Below are 17,443 nucleotides of genomic sequence, written 5' to 3' on the forward strand. Positions count from 1 at the left end.
ATTCGTAACGTTATCGTAAGTTTTGCGATTTTTTCGGTGCCGGCGAACCCAAATTGCGAACATCACGAAAAATTCGCGAATTTGCGGACTTGCGAACACCCGATGTTCGCGCGAATTAGTTCGCCGGCGAACAGTTCGCTACATCTCTAATTACCAACTCTGCTTGTAGATTTAACCTTGGCTGGCCACAAGATCCCTATTACCTCCCATGTCCCTATTTTTTTAAACCATTTACAAGGAACCAGCATGGAACCTGGTTTAGCAGTCTATAGGCTATGATGCCTTTGAGGAGTGGCCAGTGGAATGGAGTCATAAATGAATGTCACTATCCATTTTAACTCCCTAGATTGTCTTAGCCTATAATAAGAGATATCATAAATCTAAGATGGTATAAATTCAGTATAAACATCGGGTATTTGTGAAGAAATTTATAGCTCAGGCCCTTTTTGTTACAAATAATTTTGAACAGGTTTTAGTGTTTGCTAACTAGGTACATTTAGCAGTGTTGTAAAATTAAGTGATAACATTTAGTTCCCTTATGACAGGAACCGTTTAAAACTGAACCCTTTTCTAATGCAATCATTTGACTCCTAGGCCAGTTTGTATTCATCAATTGGCAGCACAGCCAGTTGTAAGGACCAAAATGTTATTTTTAAACGCAACATCATTGTTCTAATGGGATTATTTTGTTAAAGCGGTTTGCTCTGGTAAGCTCTGTTTTTGTGAGGCTGAATGTTCCTGAAAGCATTAACCTGAAAAGTAATATTACATGGAATGACCTAGATCTTAAAAGAATATTTGATATAGCCCTTTCTAGGCTAAACTGAATAACATCTGATATTTCTTCATTCAGTTAAAAAATGTTCACAAAATATGGACTATTTGTTTCATACACAGAAGCCTTTGTGATCCATAATAAACACACATTGGGCATGCATTTTTACACTTTGCACCCTTTCTCAATCATCATAAAGAAGGTCCAAGATGTTATCTGGCATTTTTTCTGACTTGACTTATTAACATACCTCAGATTCTGGCTCAGGCATCCATATCTCTTCCTTTGATATGTGGCCCATCGTGCATAATACCTACAAGGGCAAATAATGCAAGTGGTCATGTCATTACAAAACACATTTTTTATGTTTAAAGGGAACAGTAACATAATGCAAAGGAAATAAGATTTTCCGGCTGCTAGCTGAGGGTGACTTCAGAAGATTGCCTTCAAATATTTAGATTATAACCTTTCAATGCAACAGATCAGTTCCACCATATTGATAATATGTATATTCTGGGAAATTCTGACAGGTCCATCTGGGATACTGACTGATCCTCTGTAGTGATGCAGAAAATATGCATGTTCAGTGTGACTTAAGGACAGGCTTCAGAACTTTTTGATAAAAGCATCTGTAATTCCACCCAAAACATCTGGCTTAAGTAGAAACAGAATGTCGGGAAATGGTTACATTCAAAGATGAACCATCGGAGAGACTTCAAAAAGCAATATGCAGTATGTGTGGCAATTTCTAAATAACACTGGGCCTTATTTGCAAAGCAAATAGTTTTTAACTAAAATTTCCCCTCAGAATTTTAGCATTATTACATATGCCGACTATTTTGCGGGCGCCACAGGTTGTATACAATTTACCAAAATGGTCACTACTTTGCACTCATATTTGTGCATCACGTGTGAGTTGCTGCTCTTGCAATAGAGCTATAATTCTGAGGGAAAATGCAGCATTGTGGAAAAAAAATGGCAATTTTCATTTTGCACTTTATACTGAATGGTTGACTTTTCTTCTTTAATATCAAATGATATGCCAAAGGCACCCATGGCCAGATTTATATCTGGAGCTCTTTGGGGCAGGACCCCTAGCCTGCCCTCTCTCCTACACTCTTGGCTCAGAAATGGGCTGAAGGATTTAAAAAAAATAGGGGATTTTTTAATATATAGGCTGCCCTGAAGCTACTGACATAAGCACAAACTTTTGTGTGTGGCTCTATTGAAAATATGGCTCTGATGGCATCCAGCTTAATATCAGGGCTGTATCAGACCTGTTCTGTGTTATCTGTAAAAGGCACTTGGCAAGATATACTGCAATAATACAGATACTGAGAGAGTTATTAATAAAACAGCCAAAAAGGTGGCCCCAGCACAATGGGTTCACTCTAAAAAAACAATACCTATGACAGTTATAAAAAGTGCTGCATAGGGAATGGTTCATACCTCTCAGGCTTGGGACGAAGTAATGTTATTGCACCTGGATCAAAGTTTATGCCAGTTTATCAGTGAGCTTGAGTGTTTTCTTTGTGAAATACCATTTACCTACACACAACCTTTTTTCCTGCTTACTATCTTTTTTCTTAGCTACAGTTTTTCTTAACACCATTTAACATTTACTGTTATATATACCCAAAGTACAATATACATTTATTGTTTACCATGCAGTGATGAGATTAGTAATATGCCTGCTTGCACTATAAAAAAAAATACTATACAGGCACACTGTACCTCTCTAGCAGCTCTCTCTCCTGCTTGAACAGCACCTTCCATGTATCCACTCCACTGTGTAGCTGTTTCTGTGCCGGCAAAGTAAATCCTCCCAACAGGCTGCCTAATAACACTAAAGACATAATAATCTTATGAACAAAAAATTAGTTAAATCAAATAATTCTCTAGAAAATTTGTGTCACATTTTGTTTAGGGAAAGGGGAGGAGGCAATAAGCATAAGAATACACAGAGCTAAATTAATCTCTTACCTTCCATACTGGGTCATGATGCCTGGTGGGAAATACGCTGTGTAGCAGCCACCAGAATACTGTTCCTCACACCAGTTTTTCTCTTCATAGTGCACTGGCTGTTAATCAATAAAGTGCCACGTGTTATATATTTCATATGATAACACGATGTACAATTTTGTAAGGTAAGAACTAAAATTCCCTAAATGCTTTTACAAATAATGCCCCTTAACAAAATTGGCCACTGTTCATTCCTGTTGGATTTTTACAAATGTTGCTCCAGTACTAGAACACATAAAATTTCTATTTAAAAATATATTTAGTTTTGTTAGTTTTGACCTTTTTGTGTAAACCCATTGCCCCAGAGCAGGGCTATTCAAGATTTTCCATGCTGCTATTTCACATATTTGGGGAATGGATTGGTATAAAGCTGATGTCATACAAAGAGGTCTCTTTAGATCTTGAACATGCTGTGTGTAATAAAAAAAAAAACGCTGGAGAGCCACAAGTTGAGCAGCACTAGTTGTACAGCTGCTCAAGTTTGTTGTTTTTTTTCGCAATATGTTTATCTACTATACACATTAGGATTACCCAATGGAGCATAACAATGTTTTTACATAACACAACTTGAAGAGTTATGTAATAAATGTCACTAAGTTTGCCCTGGAGCAGTAACCCATAGCAACTAATCAGCAGGCAGGATTTACAGGTCACCTGTTTAAAAGCAAACATCTTATTGCTACGGGTCACTGCTCCTGGGCAAACTCAGTGCCTTTTATTACGTATGGTAACGTAGCTTAGGTTTTGCTTAATGGGTTTATGCTTACATAAACCAGATCTAAGCTGTCAAAAATATACTGTATATACCTCTACATGTTTCCCCCCTGACATTTTGCCTAAAACTGTCCATCTGTCTGGCCACTGCCCAAACTGCCCTAGCCAAACAAGCCCTACAGTTCAAACCACTAGTCTAATGACACACAGTACTTCCTTATAATTAGATTTAACCTCAGTGGTGTGTGCTGCTGAGCACTTCTAGTCAACTGTAGTCATTAGTGTACACTTGGCTGGGGTCCCACAGGAACAAGGATCAAATAAGGAAAACCTTCAGACAATAAACTCTTATGAAAAAGTGGGAGGAAAGGGGAAGCCATGCTATTAGCATTTATATTTCATTCAGAAAAGGGCACAGCCTTTACATACAGAACTGACAGCACTGCATTAGTCAGTGCAGGAACCCAGAAAGGCAGACGGGGGGAGGCACATAGGCATCCCCTTACCCGTTTATAACTTGCAGGCTGGAGGTGCAGCACGCATCAGGCTGCCCCAAGGCAGGCGGTAAGGAAGGGAATGAGCTGTGCCTCCGGTTGCTGCTCTCTGAATGGAGCCGCAGGTTTTTAATCCAGAGCTCAGTGCAGAGACCAGCAACCCAGGGGTAGCACTTGCTCCCTCGGGGAAGGTAGATGACCCTTTATGTCTCTAACCACATGACACTTAGGGGCACATTTACTAATCCACAAACGCTCCAAATGCGTTCGAATGAGTTTTTTTCGTAAAAATCTGTATTTTTGCGACTTTTTCGTTGCCGTCGTGACTTTTCCGTATTTTTTGCGACTTTTTCATCGCCGTCGTGATAAAATCGTATTGTTGCGCTGAGTACGAAAGTTTCGGATTCATTCAAGCTTTGGTATCGTGACTTTCCTTGGGCCAGGTTGAAGCTGCAGAGTGCCATTTATTCCTATGGGAGGCTTCCAAAAGCATGCAAAGTCGGTAAGGTTTTCACGCCGTTTACGATCGTTCAATACGAAAAAGTCGCGGCGGCAACGAAAAAGTCGTGAAAAATACGAAACATTGCGATGGTGACGAAAAAGTTGCTATATTTTCGTTTCCAATCCGAATTTTTCCCATTCGGGATTCGAATTCATGTTTTGGTAAATCTGCCCCTTAGTCTTTGTATGTTTGTACTTATTTATTATTATACCCATTCAAGCAGGCATTGCTCTAATACTGCAAAATCTAAATTAAAGCCTTTGAAAAAATCTGCATTGGGACAAGAAAATACAACAGCTTCTTTTTTCACCCAGATACATTGTTACTCTGTGAATACCACCAATATCATTGGCTTTATTTGACCTTTACGGAAAAATTGTTGAAAATATGTGCTAAGGTTACAGCATGTACACTAATTAGAACATTAATTTTTACTTACTCAGCAACATTACAGGGCAGTATACATTTCTGTTAAAAGGTCAAAGCTTTTAAAGAGCAATTTTTGTAAGTTTAATAAGCTCTTATAGGAAAAATGCAATCTGAGTTTTGTCATTCAAGGGAACAGAGGTCTGTAGCTTTAGGAACAAATTAAAAACTGAATGTAAGTTCTGCTTAATTTACTCTGAAAGCGTAATATCTTCAGTGTTGTTTGTGTTATTTTGCTTTAGTCGCTTTGAGAAAAATGACTGAATTGGACTCAGGAGGATTGTGTTTCTTTCCTAGCAAAGTTAATGTTGCTCCTGCTGGGAGAATGCAGTACAGTGCTTTAATAATTTGGGAGATATAACTTATTATGTGATGCTGCCTCACTGGCACAAAGACCTTTACAGTAAATCATTTAGGCAGTGTTACCAAAGTGCATTGAAACTGCAATACATTGCTAAAGGGTAACTGACAAGAACGAAAGTCACCTATTATTCTGACTTCATAAAGTGTGTTTATTAGAATATTTTCATTGTCCTTAACTACATACACAGATAAACAAACAGATGGACAGACAGGCAGAAGACAGACATAGATATATATAGATGGCATTGTCTGTGAAGGTTTTCATTCACCAGGTCATGTTATATCTGCAGTAATAAGTCAGATCAAGTGGACTGTGCTTTTCTGGAAGACATTTCACCAGTCATCCAAGTGGCTTTCTTAATTTAGAATTTTTAACTGAGAAAGTCAGTTGGATTATTGTTAAAACTTTTTCAAGAAAAAACACAGCAAGTCCAGTTGATATGAGTTATTACTACAGATATAGATGGTATTAGCAGTGTAATACCTATTATATATATGGTTATGAATGTAGAAGCAGGCATACACACCTCCGATCAGCAGGGAATTGTGTTAGTCATTACCGTTAACCTAAATGAGATCAAGCTGGTGCTCAATAGTGAGCTCATTAGAAAGACAAACAATATTTTTACCTTAGCTTTTATAATCACCTGTGTTGATTTAAAATAGCCGTCTTAAAGGAAAACTAGGCGGAAGAAAGTAATTTTGGCATTTTACTGCCAATAGATTTGCCACATTAGTGCCACCTATGATGCTATATTTATTCAGAAGAAAACTTTATCATACCTGAGTAAACAGCCTTAGAAGCTTTCTCTGTTTAAGATTGCAGGTGCCATTTTAGCCTGGTATTCATAGCTTCCTGCTTGCAGCTTAGCCTTTATAGCTCAGATCACACATTCCTAAGGGTGGGGGGAGTGAGTTTTGTGAATTCTTATGGGAGGGGGGAGAGGAGAGAACTCGGCAGACTCTGGCCCTGGGAATGAAGGATTTTTCTGAGAGAGGAAGTCAGAACATGTTTACAAAAAAGGAGACAAGAAATCCTGTGTTTCTTTTGATAAAGGACTCAGTGCAGCTTTTTCTGTGAGTGCTTATGGCTGTATTTACATAGACCTTTCTGATAAAGCTTACTTAGTTTCAACCTATCCTTCTCCTTTAACCAAAAGATAGCTTATATCATATTAAGTGACCTAATAAAGAATCTCACCCAACTGGAATATATAAATCAGTAAATCCTGCCCTTTTACATCCTTTCCCTTAAGCCACCATTTTGTGATGGGCTGTGTGCTCCCTCAGTGATCACCTGACAGGAAATAGTGCAGATCTAATTGTAACAGGAAGAAGTGTGGTAGTAAAAGACAGAACTTTGTCCAGTAATTGGCTGATGTGACCTGACATGTGAATCGTATGATCCCAGGGGACAGCCCTTACTTAAAATGGCATTTTTCTGTTTAGGATTACCCAATAGCACATACTGCTAAAAAAAAATACTTTTATGAAATTGGTTTATTTAGATGAAGCAGGGTTTTACATATGAACCTGTTTATGCAATATATTTTTACAGAGACCTACATTGTTTGGCGGTATAGTTTTCCCAAACAAGACAAGGAAAGTCTTTACTACCTGTACAAGTTTTAAGCATATTATTCAATGCCCCCTGCTGTACCAGCTACATTTTATTTGCTTAAAAACTATTATTTTGCCCACAGTTACATTTCAATAGTTACCCTTAGACAGCTCCGGAGTAGCTCCCATGACATCATTAAGATGGCCACCGCATATCTACTGCGCATGTATGAACTTCTCTCAGCCTGCTCACCTTAGTGCTGCCGTTCATGGAGACAGATACTCGCTCCCGATCATGGGTAATTTGCATGCGCCAATCTTATACACAAGGAACCGCGCAAGCGCCCGGTCTTGGTCTTGATGCAGGAGAGACGCACTTTTTTTAAAAGTAGTTGCCAGTCTTTTCTGAACTACGGGGTTTACACGGCTGAATGGATTGACATTCAACAGATTGTACAGCACTGCAGAACACATTACAGGTATGCCTGTATTACAACTTAATATCTTTAATAACCTTTCCTTTTCCTTTAAGTGGGTACCTGTTAAAAACTATACCACCTCTAAAGTAGGCTTATTATATCTTGTCACCAAGGGTTAATTATATATCTTTCCCCCTACTGATAGTAGTAATCACTGTTGCCAATACTGGCAAGGTTTTAGTCCCTGTAGGCCACAGATACAAATCTGCACATCTGCTGGTCTAGTGAAATTACAATCATGAAATCAGACATCCGATAAGCAGGATTTTGCTTGTATGTGTGCATAGCATGATGATCACTTGAGTGACTTTAACTTTAATCTCTGAAATAGTCAAGGCATTTCTTCCCACTGAATGTTCTTATATGCTGTAATCATCTACTTAAAAAAACATTTTTGTTAATTTTTGTGGAAAATGTATATTTTGTCCTTTATAAAATTGTACCTACAGGTTCTGTAATGATGTTTTGAAGGCCATTTGGAGAGAATTAGCACTGCCATTAAGGCACCCTGTAGTAAACTGCTTTTTTTTCTAAGGAGGGGAAAGCCAAACTGTGTCTTAATGCCTTTGCCTTAATGTCTTTAAAAGTGATGATTTAAGGCTACTGGGATACTGAAATCTACAATTAGTATTGACATTGGCATATATAGTTTATGCACAGTATATAAGTGTATAGATAGTTCAGGATAGGTTTATGTGTGCAGTGGTGTTCACTTGGAGAGGCTGAACTTGATGACGTTTTTTAAGCCCAATTTAACTACGTAACTATGTGGACTAGGGTGACAAAAGTGATAACTAAACTAAAAAAAAAGAACAATTTTAAAGGAGAATAAACACTGTAAAGCAACTATAAAATTAGATGCAGAACAGTTTATCAGAGTATGTATACCCAATGCTCCAGAACAGCAGCATTATAGAATTGGTCACTATGTTATGTTAAATAGAGATATAGCGAACCTCACAAAAAAGGAATTTGGTTTGTTACATTAAAAATATATATCACAGAAAGCAGTATCTTACATTCAGTGCTTCTTTTGTACCCAGGGCTTTGGCATAGTATTCACATATACGCCTCTTCCTACACAAAGCAATAAAAAAAACGACATTAATTTTAAATAAATTGTTTAACAATCAGGATAGCAGTAAGGATATCAATCCAGTGTAGATTACAGTATAGCTTAATATGTGTATGATTTTAACTGCACAGTATGAATAACTTGATAAATGTAGTTTTTAGTCACTGGCTCTTTATTGGCTCTTTCTTCTTTGTGGACAAATACACTTTCCTACACATGAAGTAAATACAAATGATTTTTCTGCAATAATTGTTTTCTACCATTTACACTTGGATTGTAAAATCTTTCACTTCCGCTATCTTTATTCAGAGTAATCTATTCCTGCTAAATACACAATGGTTTAATACATTTTTACCATAAAATTTCATTTTGCTGCTTCTTTACAACCTACACCTAAGGGAATATCTAAGAATATATTTTAATGAGCATGTGCACTATTGAGCAAAAGATTCTTTATACTGCACAAAGCCCAAAACATAAATTGGGCAACACTGCTTTATACAGGTAAGCATGGATAGACTCGGTAGGTCAAAAAACTTCTGTCCTGCAATGGAACTAGTGATTCACTGTAATTCTGCAAGGGAAACAACAGGTGGCAGACTTCAAAACCCAATAAAATCAGAATGCTGATATATGGGGATCCCCAGGGCAGATTTATCAAAGTGTAAAATTAGAGCTCAACACAGTAAAATTCTCCCATTCTCTATTTCTATGGGGTTTTCTGTGGAGTATTTATCAAATGGTGAATTTACTTTCACCTATTAATAAGCAAACTTCTAACATCCCATAGAATAAATAGAGAGCAAGGGAATGTTACTGTGGTGAGCTCTAATTTCACACTTTGATAAACCTGCCCTGGGGATACCCATATATCAGCATTCTGATTTTAGTGGGTTTTGAAAATAATTTTCACTAAAACCCGGAAAAAGGATTTTGATGCCCATACTAATGAAAAAAATCACGAAAAGCTCTAAAACCACAAATTAAATAAAGAATGTTATAATTTGCCTAGGACAGCTGCAACTGACTTCCACATGACCTTGACAGCTTTTAGATGGCATGGGGGGGCCATTTAATATCATTTGGTGTTTTTTCATGATTCATGTTTTTTTGCACTAAAACTTGTATTTTTGGTGTAAAAAATGCCAAATTTTCATCATTTATTATATGACAAAGCCACGAAAAACACAAATGCAAAACTTTGCCATCTTAAAGCAGTCCAGGTCATGTAGAAGTTAATTGGAGCTGTCCCAGGCAAATCGTAACAATCTTTATTTAATATGTGGTTTTAGAGGTTTTAAGGGTTTTTTTAGTTTTAAAAATAATAAATGACTAGACATTCATGGTTTTAGCAGAAAAGAGTTTATTTATGGTTTCAAAAATCTCTAAAACCAAAAAAATCAGAATACTCATAAATGGACCTCATAGTTTTCTATTAGTGTTTTTCGTGGTTTTTACACTTGATAAATTGTGAAAAAACGTGTTTTCAAGTTATAAGTACAATACACAATTTTTAGCACTTTTTAGCAGTACAATTCATCAAAACAAACAAAATACGAACCTTAGTAAATATGCCCCTAAGTGTAAATAGAGGGGGTTAAATGCTGTATATGGGGCACAAGTCTGCTCAGTTCTCTCCTCTCTCCCTTCTCCTGCTCCCCCTCCCATAGGAATTCATAAGAATGCACTCACCCCCTCCTTTAGGAATGTGTGATCTGAGCTTCCAATGGCTATAACTGCAGCAGGAAGTCAGGAAGACCAAGCCAAAATGTCAGCTGCTATCTTAAACAAACAGAGAAAGCTTCTAGGGCTCATTACTCAGATATGGTAATGCTTTTTGCTAAATAAATATATTGTTCTAGGTGGCACTAATGTGGCTAATCTATTGGCAGTAAAATGCCAAAATGACTTTCTTCTCCTTTAACTGATTACAGTCATTGGAGGGTGCCTAATATTTTGGCACCAACCCCAGTTATTAGACCTTTCTTTCTCCTTTAAAAGGCTTGCAGTGGGGCTATTAAAATATGCATGCATTTAATTATGCATTATCATATAGAATCAGTACATGAGTCCTTTAATGCTCCCAGGCTCATTATTGCTTATAAAATAAAAATGGTAGACTGGTCACTCTCTGCTTTATTTATGTAAATATTGTAACCTTAGATTAGAATATAGGTGTATTTTTGTGTTATTTTATAAATGTCTTTTTGACCCTTATGCTTTGCTTATATTCTATAGCCTGTATCTCTAATAGGCAGAGGATGTAGGGTCTGTGTCTTTACAAGGCCTTGAATTTAAATGTAAAATAATGTGTAGAGACAATACATGTCATACAATACAAACATTAGACTTTGTTTTATAGGAATAGATGTAACTGTTGCTGTAAACATTAAATTTACCATGTAATTAATATATAATTAATTATAATCATACCTCTCTTCCTTGCTAAGATGTGTTAGTGCTGTTGCTTTTCGGGACAGAATAAAACTATAAGATAAGAAAAAATATGCATTTTGTTAAAAAATTCCAGAACTAAAAAAACAAGCGCCTAAAATGAAATTAAAGAGCTATACTGAATTATGTACTGAGCACTGCTGACAAAAAAAATTTGCCTTACCCCATAATAGCTGGAAATGAACCATCTGGCTTGGTGTCATCTAATGTGATCTCAACTGGTGCGTTGTCGTTGTCAATATACATTGCTCCACAATAATCTTATTAGAAATGAACAGGTCTTTAAGTGTTTTTGTTTTAATTAAATGAACAGTTTCTTTAATCAATTACATTATATTATTCAAACATCCCAATTGAATTAACATTGCTAGAATTTTCAAACAAGTTTGGCTCGTGCACAAACAAAGTGTGGGAGAGCTTTTGTATACACGGCACTAGCATTTTTTCAGTATATGCATTTTTTGCATCTGGTCCATGGGGTCATAACTGTTACTCAGAAACTCAGGAGCATATCCAAACCTGATGGTCTATGCTGATGCTCACAGAATTCACAATACAACCCTAAAACGTTTGTCTGCAATATACCTGTGATGGTAATCTGAGACCTACAGTGTGGAAGGACCCAAGGATCTTTAGATCTTTGCTATCATGGGTGACTAACCGCTCCGAAATGGCTTTCCACCAGCAACAATAAAAGTCACCAGTGGAAACCCATTTGCATTGATTTTGTATTCCGAAGTCGCGCAAAGTTTTCTCCTGCAGGCAACTTCACAGGACTTCAGAAGACTGAAGCAATGCGAAGGGTTTTCTACTGGCGACTCCTATTGTTGCCGGTGGAAAGCTGTTTCAGAGCTGAGCGACTGAGGTTTTGTAAAGAAGCTAATTCAGATAAGATCTGTTTTTGACATTATTGTTCCTTTTCTTTTTTGTGTTTGCACAGGGTAAACATATCTTGATTATATTTTATTGTTGTAAAGCAGCAACTTTTCTAGAATATTTCCAAATAAATAAACTTTAAACAATCAGAATTTGTTCCATCTCTATTGCTATCATCAAGGGTAAAATCATCAATCATATTAAGAACAACCTGGTGGGGCCCATTTATCAATGTACATTTGATTACGATTACAAAGAATTCAAATTTTTCCTAACTTTTAGAACTTTGCGTATTTTCAAAGATTTTTTCATTAATTTCCACGTCTTTTTTGTGCTTTGCAACAATTTGTGCAACAAAATTGTATTTGTCGCAACGAGTATGAAAGTTTAGGAATTCATTCAAGCTTCGGTATCGTGACTATCTTTTGGCCAGGTTGGAGCTACAGAGTGCCATTGAGTCCTATGGGAGGCTTCCCAAAGCATGCACTGAAGTTTCAGAAAGGGTTTTAAGTCAGAAAGGGTTTCGCGCCATTTATGATCGTTGGGATATGAAAATTTCAGAACTTTTGAATCGTTAGTACAAAATTCTCGTACATCAACGAAAATAATTTTTGTGACATTTTCGATCGTCAGAAATTATCGTATTTCGTGATTTGGATTCGTAGATTAATGAATGGGCCCCTGTGTTTTGAAAGAAGAAGGTACCGCAATAAGAACCATAAATGAATTTTATTTTCTGGTATTACGTGGCCTTTAAGAAGAGAAGAGTTTAGAATGCAAAGTTTGTTGAGTTACTGACCCATTTTCCTCCAAAATGCTTCTTTGTAGTACATCATGCATTTTATAACAGAACCCATTGGAAGGCGTTGAATTAACTGATTCCTTGTTGGTGGCAGCTCTGGATTAAAGTGAATCTTTGTAGTGAGGCCAGGTGGTATAGCACTGATTACATACTTGGCCTGAAATAAAGAACAGAAAACTGCTTTAAAGTGTGTTATTACCAGCATGTTCAAGTAATGACAAAACATACAATGCCAACAAAAACACAAAAATGTGCTTTACTAATCATAGTTAAAGAATTATAATAATGAATTTGTTCTGCTAACAATCTTTACAATGAAAATATACACAATTTTGTTGACACACCATTTGTAATATTTGTAAGATGTTAAACATTTTTATGCAGAATTGTCTGGTTAGCAATTTGTTCACTTCCTCTCTAATGCCTTTAAGAGTGATGGTGTGTATATGGTGTGTATATATATATATATATATATATATATATATGTGTGAATGTATAGCTAAATCTGCATAGGTACATATATGTACTTGGAAAGGTTGAATTTGATGGACTTTTCAATTCAACTTTACTATGTAATCAGCTATTTGGGATAGTATAATATGCATCTTTATTGGTAGTTTTTTTCTCTTTTAAATATATTTTGAGTGCGCTGTACATTTCTAATTAATATGATTCGTTAAAAGTTTTTTATTGGTATGGCCCACAGCATTTTTATGCTTTAAAAGAAAATTCAACTCTAAAACCTCAAGGTCTACTGCCCCTGGAGTTCTATTGTTTACAATTATATCCAAAAATTGCTATTGGATAGTGAACACAAATAATACAAGGTTTCACCTGCAGGGTGTCCTGTGTCTATATATATTATTATACCAAACTTCAAATTGGACGTAAAGGAGAAGGAAAGGTAAAAACTGAGTAAGCTTTATCAGAAATGTCTATGTAAATACAGCCATAAGCACTGAGTCCTCTGTCAAAAGATTTGTTGTCTGTTGCCTGTGCCAGAGACACGCAGCTCTCTCCTCTCTCTGCTCCCCCCTCCCTCAAGAATGCTAAGAACTCACCCCCCCCTTAGGAATGTGGATCTGAGCCAATCAGCAGGAAGCCTCCTCATAGTGAGGACTGAGCATGTACACGGGTCTTGGTCTTGGTGCAGGAGCGAGGCATTATGGGAACTTTCTTTACACAGCTCAGCGTTTTTTTTCCTATGAGGCTTCTGATCATCTGAACAGGAGAAATATGGGGAGACTTAAGGGCACTATTGAAAGAACTGAAGGTATGCCTGCAGCTTGAGATTAACTCTTTATTAGCCTTTCCTTCTCCTTTAACCCCTGCATGGTTTCATAAAAGTATGAATCAGGCCAGTTTAAAAATATAAAGACATTCTTTATTACACCACTGCAACATTAAATAAAATGAAAATTCCATGAAATTGCGATGAAAATGACGAAATGCAAATTTTTATTCTTATTTGTGTGCATTTTTTTTTTTTCGTTTACAACTTCTATTACATTCCCCCATTGGAGAGATGGCAAGCTGGTGCCCCCTGTGTCTTTAGACACAGAGATTTACAGGTCAGTTTGGTGATTTGCATCTTCTAGATTTATGGGTGGCTATTCTTTACAAAGGCACTTAGTACAAGATATTTTTTATCTTATTCCGTTAACAATTATAATAAGTTTTTTCAAATCTTTCAACAGAATGTTCTAATTAATTTGGCTTGTAACCCTGCAAATCTTTTTAATAGTAAACTGTCCAACATGTAATGAATACAATTCAGTCATCTTTCATTGTGTGACTTCCTTTTCCAAAATGGTAAGGTTTCAGGTACAGAAATGACCAAATTATAAACAAAATGATTACAATTTAAAAAACAAAAAAACAACTTTATTAAAGGAGCATACTCCTGAATAGTGAAAAAGAGTTTCTCCATTTTAATGTACAGTATGTTAAAATGCTTTTGGCTGAAGTGTACATCCTTAAAGGAACAGTAACACCAAAGTGTTTTAAAGTAATCAAAATATAATGTACTGTTGCCCTGCACTGGTATAACTGGTTTGTTTGCTACAGAAATGATACTATAGTTTATATGCATTAGCTGTTGTGTAGCCATAGGGGCAGCCAATCAAATGTTCTATTTTCTTTTGTATACAGTTTTTTTGTATATTATTGTCTATGGTAATAACATAATTGCACTCTACTATCTTATTGTACAAAATGCTTCTTTAATCACCCCTCTTCCCACACTGATGTTACAAACGTAACACAATATAAAAATAAAAATTAACAACAATGTCGGCACAATGTAACATGTTACTAAAGAATTGTAATTATTTATTTTTATGCTAAGACATTTTCTATTGCCTCTGCCTTCTCATTCTAATCACTGCCTATATACTATTAAGCATTCAAAGAAGCTAACCAATCACTATCCCATCTGTCTGTCCGCTATTACATTTTACCACTGCTGTGTCACAAAAGTTTGTTTGTGCTTTTGTCTCCACATTATCCTGAAGAGTAATCTCCATGCAGCCGGTTTCATACTAGATATGCAGAACTGCTTTGATATTTTATGTGCACACGTTTTATCAGTGTTTGTTGTACTAGAATAGAAAGATATTAGAGGCTTGTTACAAATCCAAGCTGTAGTTTAAGTAATAGGAGACAGCAATGCAGCCAGGGTTATTCTGTTATCATAGGGTTTTATCTTAAGCTGTGTTGATCTATGTTGTTTTCTGTTTTTGTCCCTGAGATGGGTTTGAGTTTATTGTCTCTGTTACACATGATCTATTTTTCATAAACTAAAGGATCAGCTGAGATTACCCAGTGCGCAGATGGATATACTGAAAATTGAACTGAGTCTTAGTGGTTTACCATTTCATTAATGTAATAATTACCATAAATGTATTAACAGACAAGAAAAAAAGTTTTCACAGTGCCTTATCAGATTCAAACTCACAGTTAAAGGAGAAGGAAAGGTACAATCACTGGGGGGGGGGGGGGTACCCCCAGTGATTGTGATCACTTACCTAATACCCCGGGCTGGTGCTCCTGTTAGCAGAAATCTGCACCGGCCTAGGGTACCTGTGTAAGATCCTCTTCCTCGCCAGGCTGGTGTAGTTTTCTCCTAACAGGTCTGGGGTATCGGGTTAGTGATTACAATCACTGGGGTTGCCTAACATTTTGACACCACCCCTTGATTGCACTTTTCCTTGTCCTTTAAGGCTATTCTAGATTTTCCTATTACAACTTTGGCAACTGGTTTTTAACCAAAGTGGTCTCCTTATGGCTAAATTATATACTTCTGTAGGGATTGCTGCCAGCTGATCATGCTTGTGTCCTGGATTTGGGTTGGTGCCCTACACATGCTGATGCAACTGCAGGGCACCAAACCTAAATGCAAATGTGACAGAAAGGCTGTACTTTTGGGCATTAAAGGGTCTAGAACAGAAACCCCTTTAAAACATTAAATGTGAGTACATATGTGCCACATCCTTCTGAGTAGATGTATAGCTAGAAAATACAAATTTTGGGGCTTTGGTGGCCCTTTAAATTCTATTGGAAACGTGTTTAAAATGAATGCACTTGTAGAGAATACAATTATTTATAATACACTTTACAAATTCATGTTGATAAGCATTTTGCAATATTTGTCCAAATATTTGGACAAATTTGCCCCTTACCTAATATGAGGTCCTAGAACAATTGTGAACCTTTGGGCGTTATTTTAAAGGAGGATAGGACAAACCTCTATGCAGTTAACAGCACCAAAACTGTCAATATACTGGTTTATGCATTTAGGTTATTTATATGTGAGGCCCCATGAACGCAACTACACAGTCCGAAAAATCTTTGGCCACGCCCATTGTGTACGCTACACAAACAGTCAACTAGCAGGTAGGTAGGTTTTGCTAGGACAAAAAGTTGTTGTATGTATATTTTTCAACCACAGTTATTATGATACAAACTCAGCAATCATCCGGCTGAAAAGCAGGGGTACAACTATAGAAAAAAGAGACCATGCAACTGCTGGGGGGGTCAGAAACTATAGGGGGCCTTGAGACTGATAAATAACTACAATATATGTTTATTGAAAATGTCTTGTTCCCAACATTTAGGGGACTAATGATCTTGCTGTGGGGCCCAATAACTAGCCAATAGTAGTTCATATAAATAGTGCAATATTTCTTCAATAATTACTATTCAGTCAATTTATTGGGGGGCAATTAAATTGACCTTAAGTTTTTAATTTATTGGGGGTCAGGGGAGTTTTCCCTAAGTTAACCCCTACCTACCTGCCCCTGTCATGCTGCTCTGTGCTGTCATTGCTTGGTATTTAAAGAAAGTAAGGTAAGATTTTGCAGAAGTTATGTAACTTGTCTTGGGGTCCCAATGATCTTGCTTTCATTAGTCTTTCCACTGCTAACATTTTAATTTAGGTAACAGCTCATATGATTCAGTAAATAGATCCTAAATATAAACAGCTGATGTTACTCTATATTAAACAGATCATATAAATAGTTAAAATGATTAATGTGCTAAAAATCAGTCAGTTAATTGGGGGTCAGTGGAATTTTCCTTGAGTTTTTTAATTTATTGGTGCCTTCCCCTGTTAAAGGGATACTGTCATGATTTTTATGGTATACTTTTTATTTCTAAATTACACTGTGTTCATAGCAAATAATTCACTCTACCATTTAAAATGTTATTCTTGAACCAACAATTGTATTTGTTTAGCTGTAATATAGGTGTGTAGGCAGCCATCTCAGTGCATTGTGCCTGAGTCTGAGCTTTCAGAAGGAGCCAGCGCTACACATTAGAACTGCTTTCAGGTAATCTATTATTTCTTCTACCCCCATGTAACTGGAGGGGTCCCAAGCCAGACTTGGATTTCTTACTATTGA

At 36.6% G+C, this 17,443-nt stretch overlaps 1 protein-coding gene across 1 annotated transcript in view; it reads right to left on the reverse strand.

Annotated features, from left to right (window-relative positions):
* The window catches only part of LOC100495198 (amine oxidase [flavin-containing] A), a 55,589-nt gene that overhangs the window by 5,543 nt on the left and 32,603 nt on the right, over positions 1–17,443 (reverse strand). Inside the window, exons 8-14 of the mRNA XM_002932798.5 lie at positions 12,540–12,699; positions 11,028–11,124; positions 10,844–10,897; positions 8,355–8,412; positions 2,759–2,856; positions 2,510–2,621; positions 1,026–1,088 (exon numbers count right to left, since the gene is read on the reverse strand). Of these exons, the coding sequence (XP_002932844.2) occupies positions 1,026–1,088; positions 2,510–2,621; positions 2,759–2,856; positions 8,355–8,412; positions 10,844–10,897; positions 11,028–11,124; positions 12,540–12,699 (642 nt within the window). The remainder of the gene's footprint in view (positions 1–1,025; positions 1,089–2,509; positions 2,622–2,758; positions 2,857–8,354; positions 8,413–10,843; positions 10,898–11,027; positions 11,125–12,539; positions 12,700–17,443) is intronic.

Source organism: Xenopus tropicalis, chromosome 2, assembly GCF_000004195.4.
Source record: "Xenopus tropicalis strain Nigerian chromosome 2, UCB_Xtro_10.0, whole genome shotgun sequence".
In the NCBI taxonomy this organism is placed as follows: domain Eukaryota; kingdom Metazoa; phylum Chordata; class Amphibia; order Anura; family Pipidae; genus Xenopus; species Xenopus tropicalis.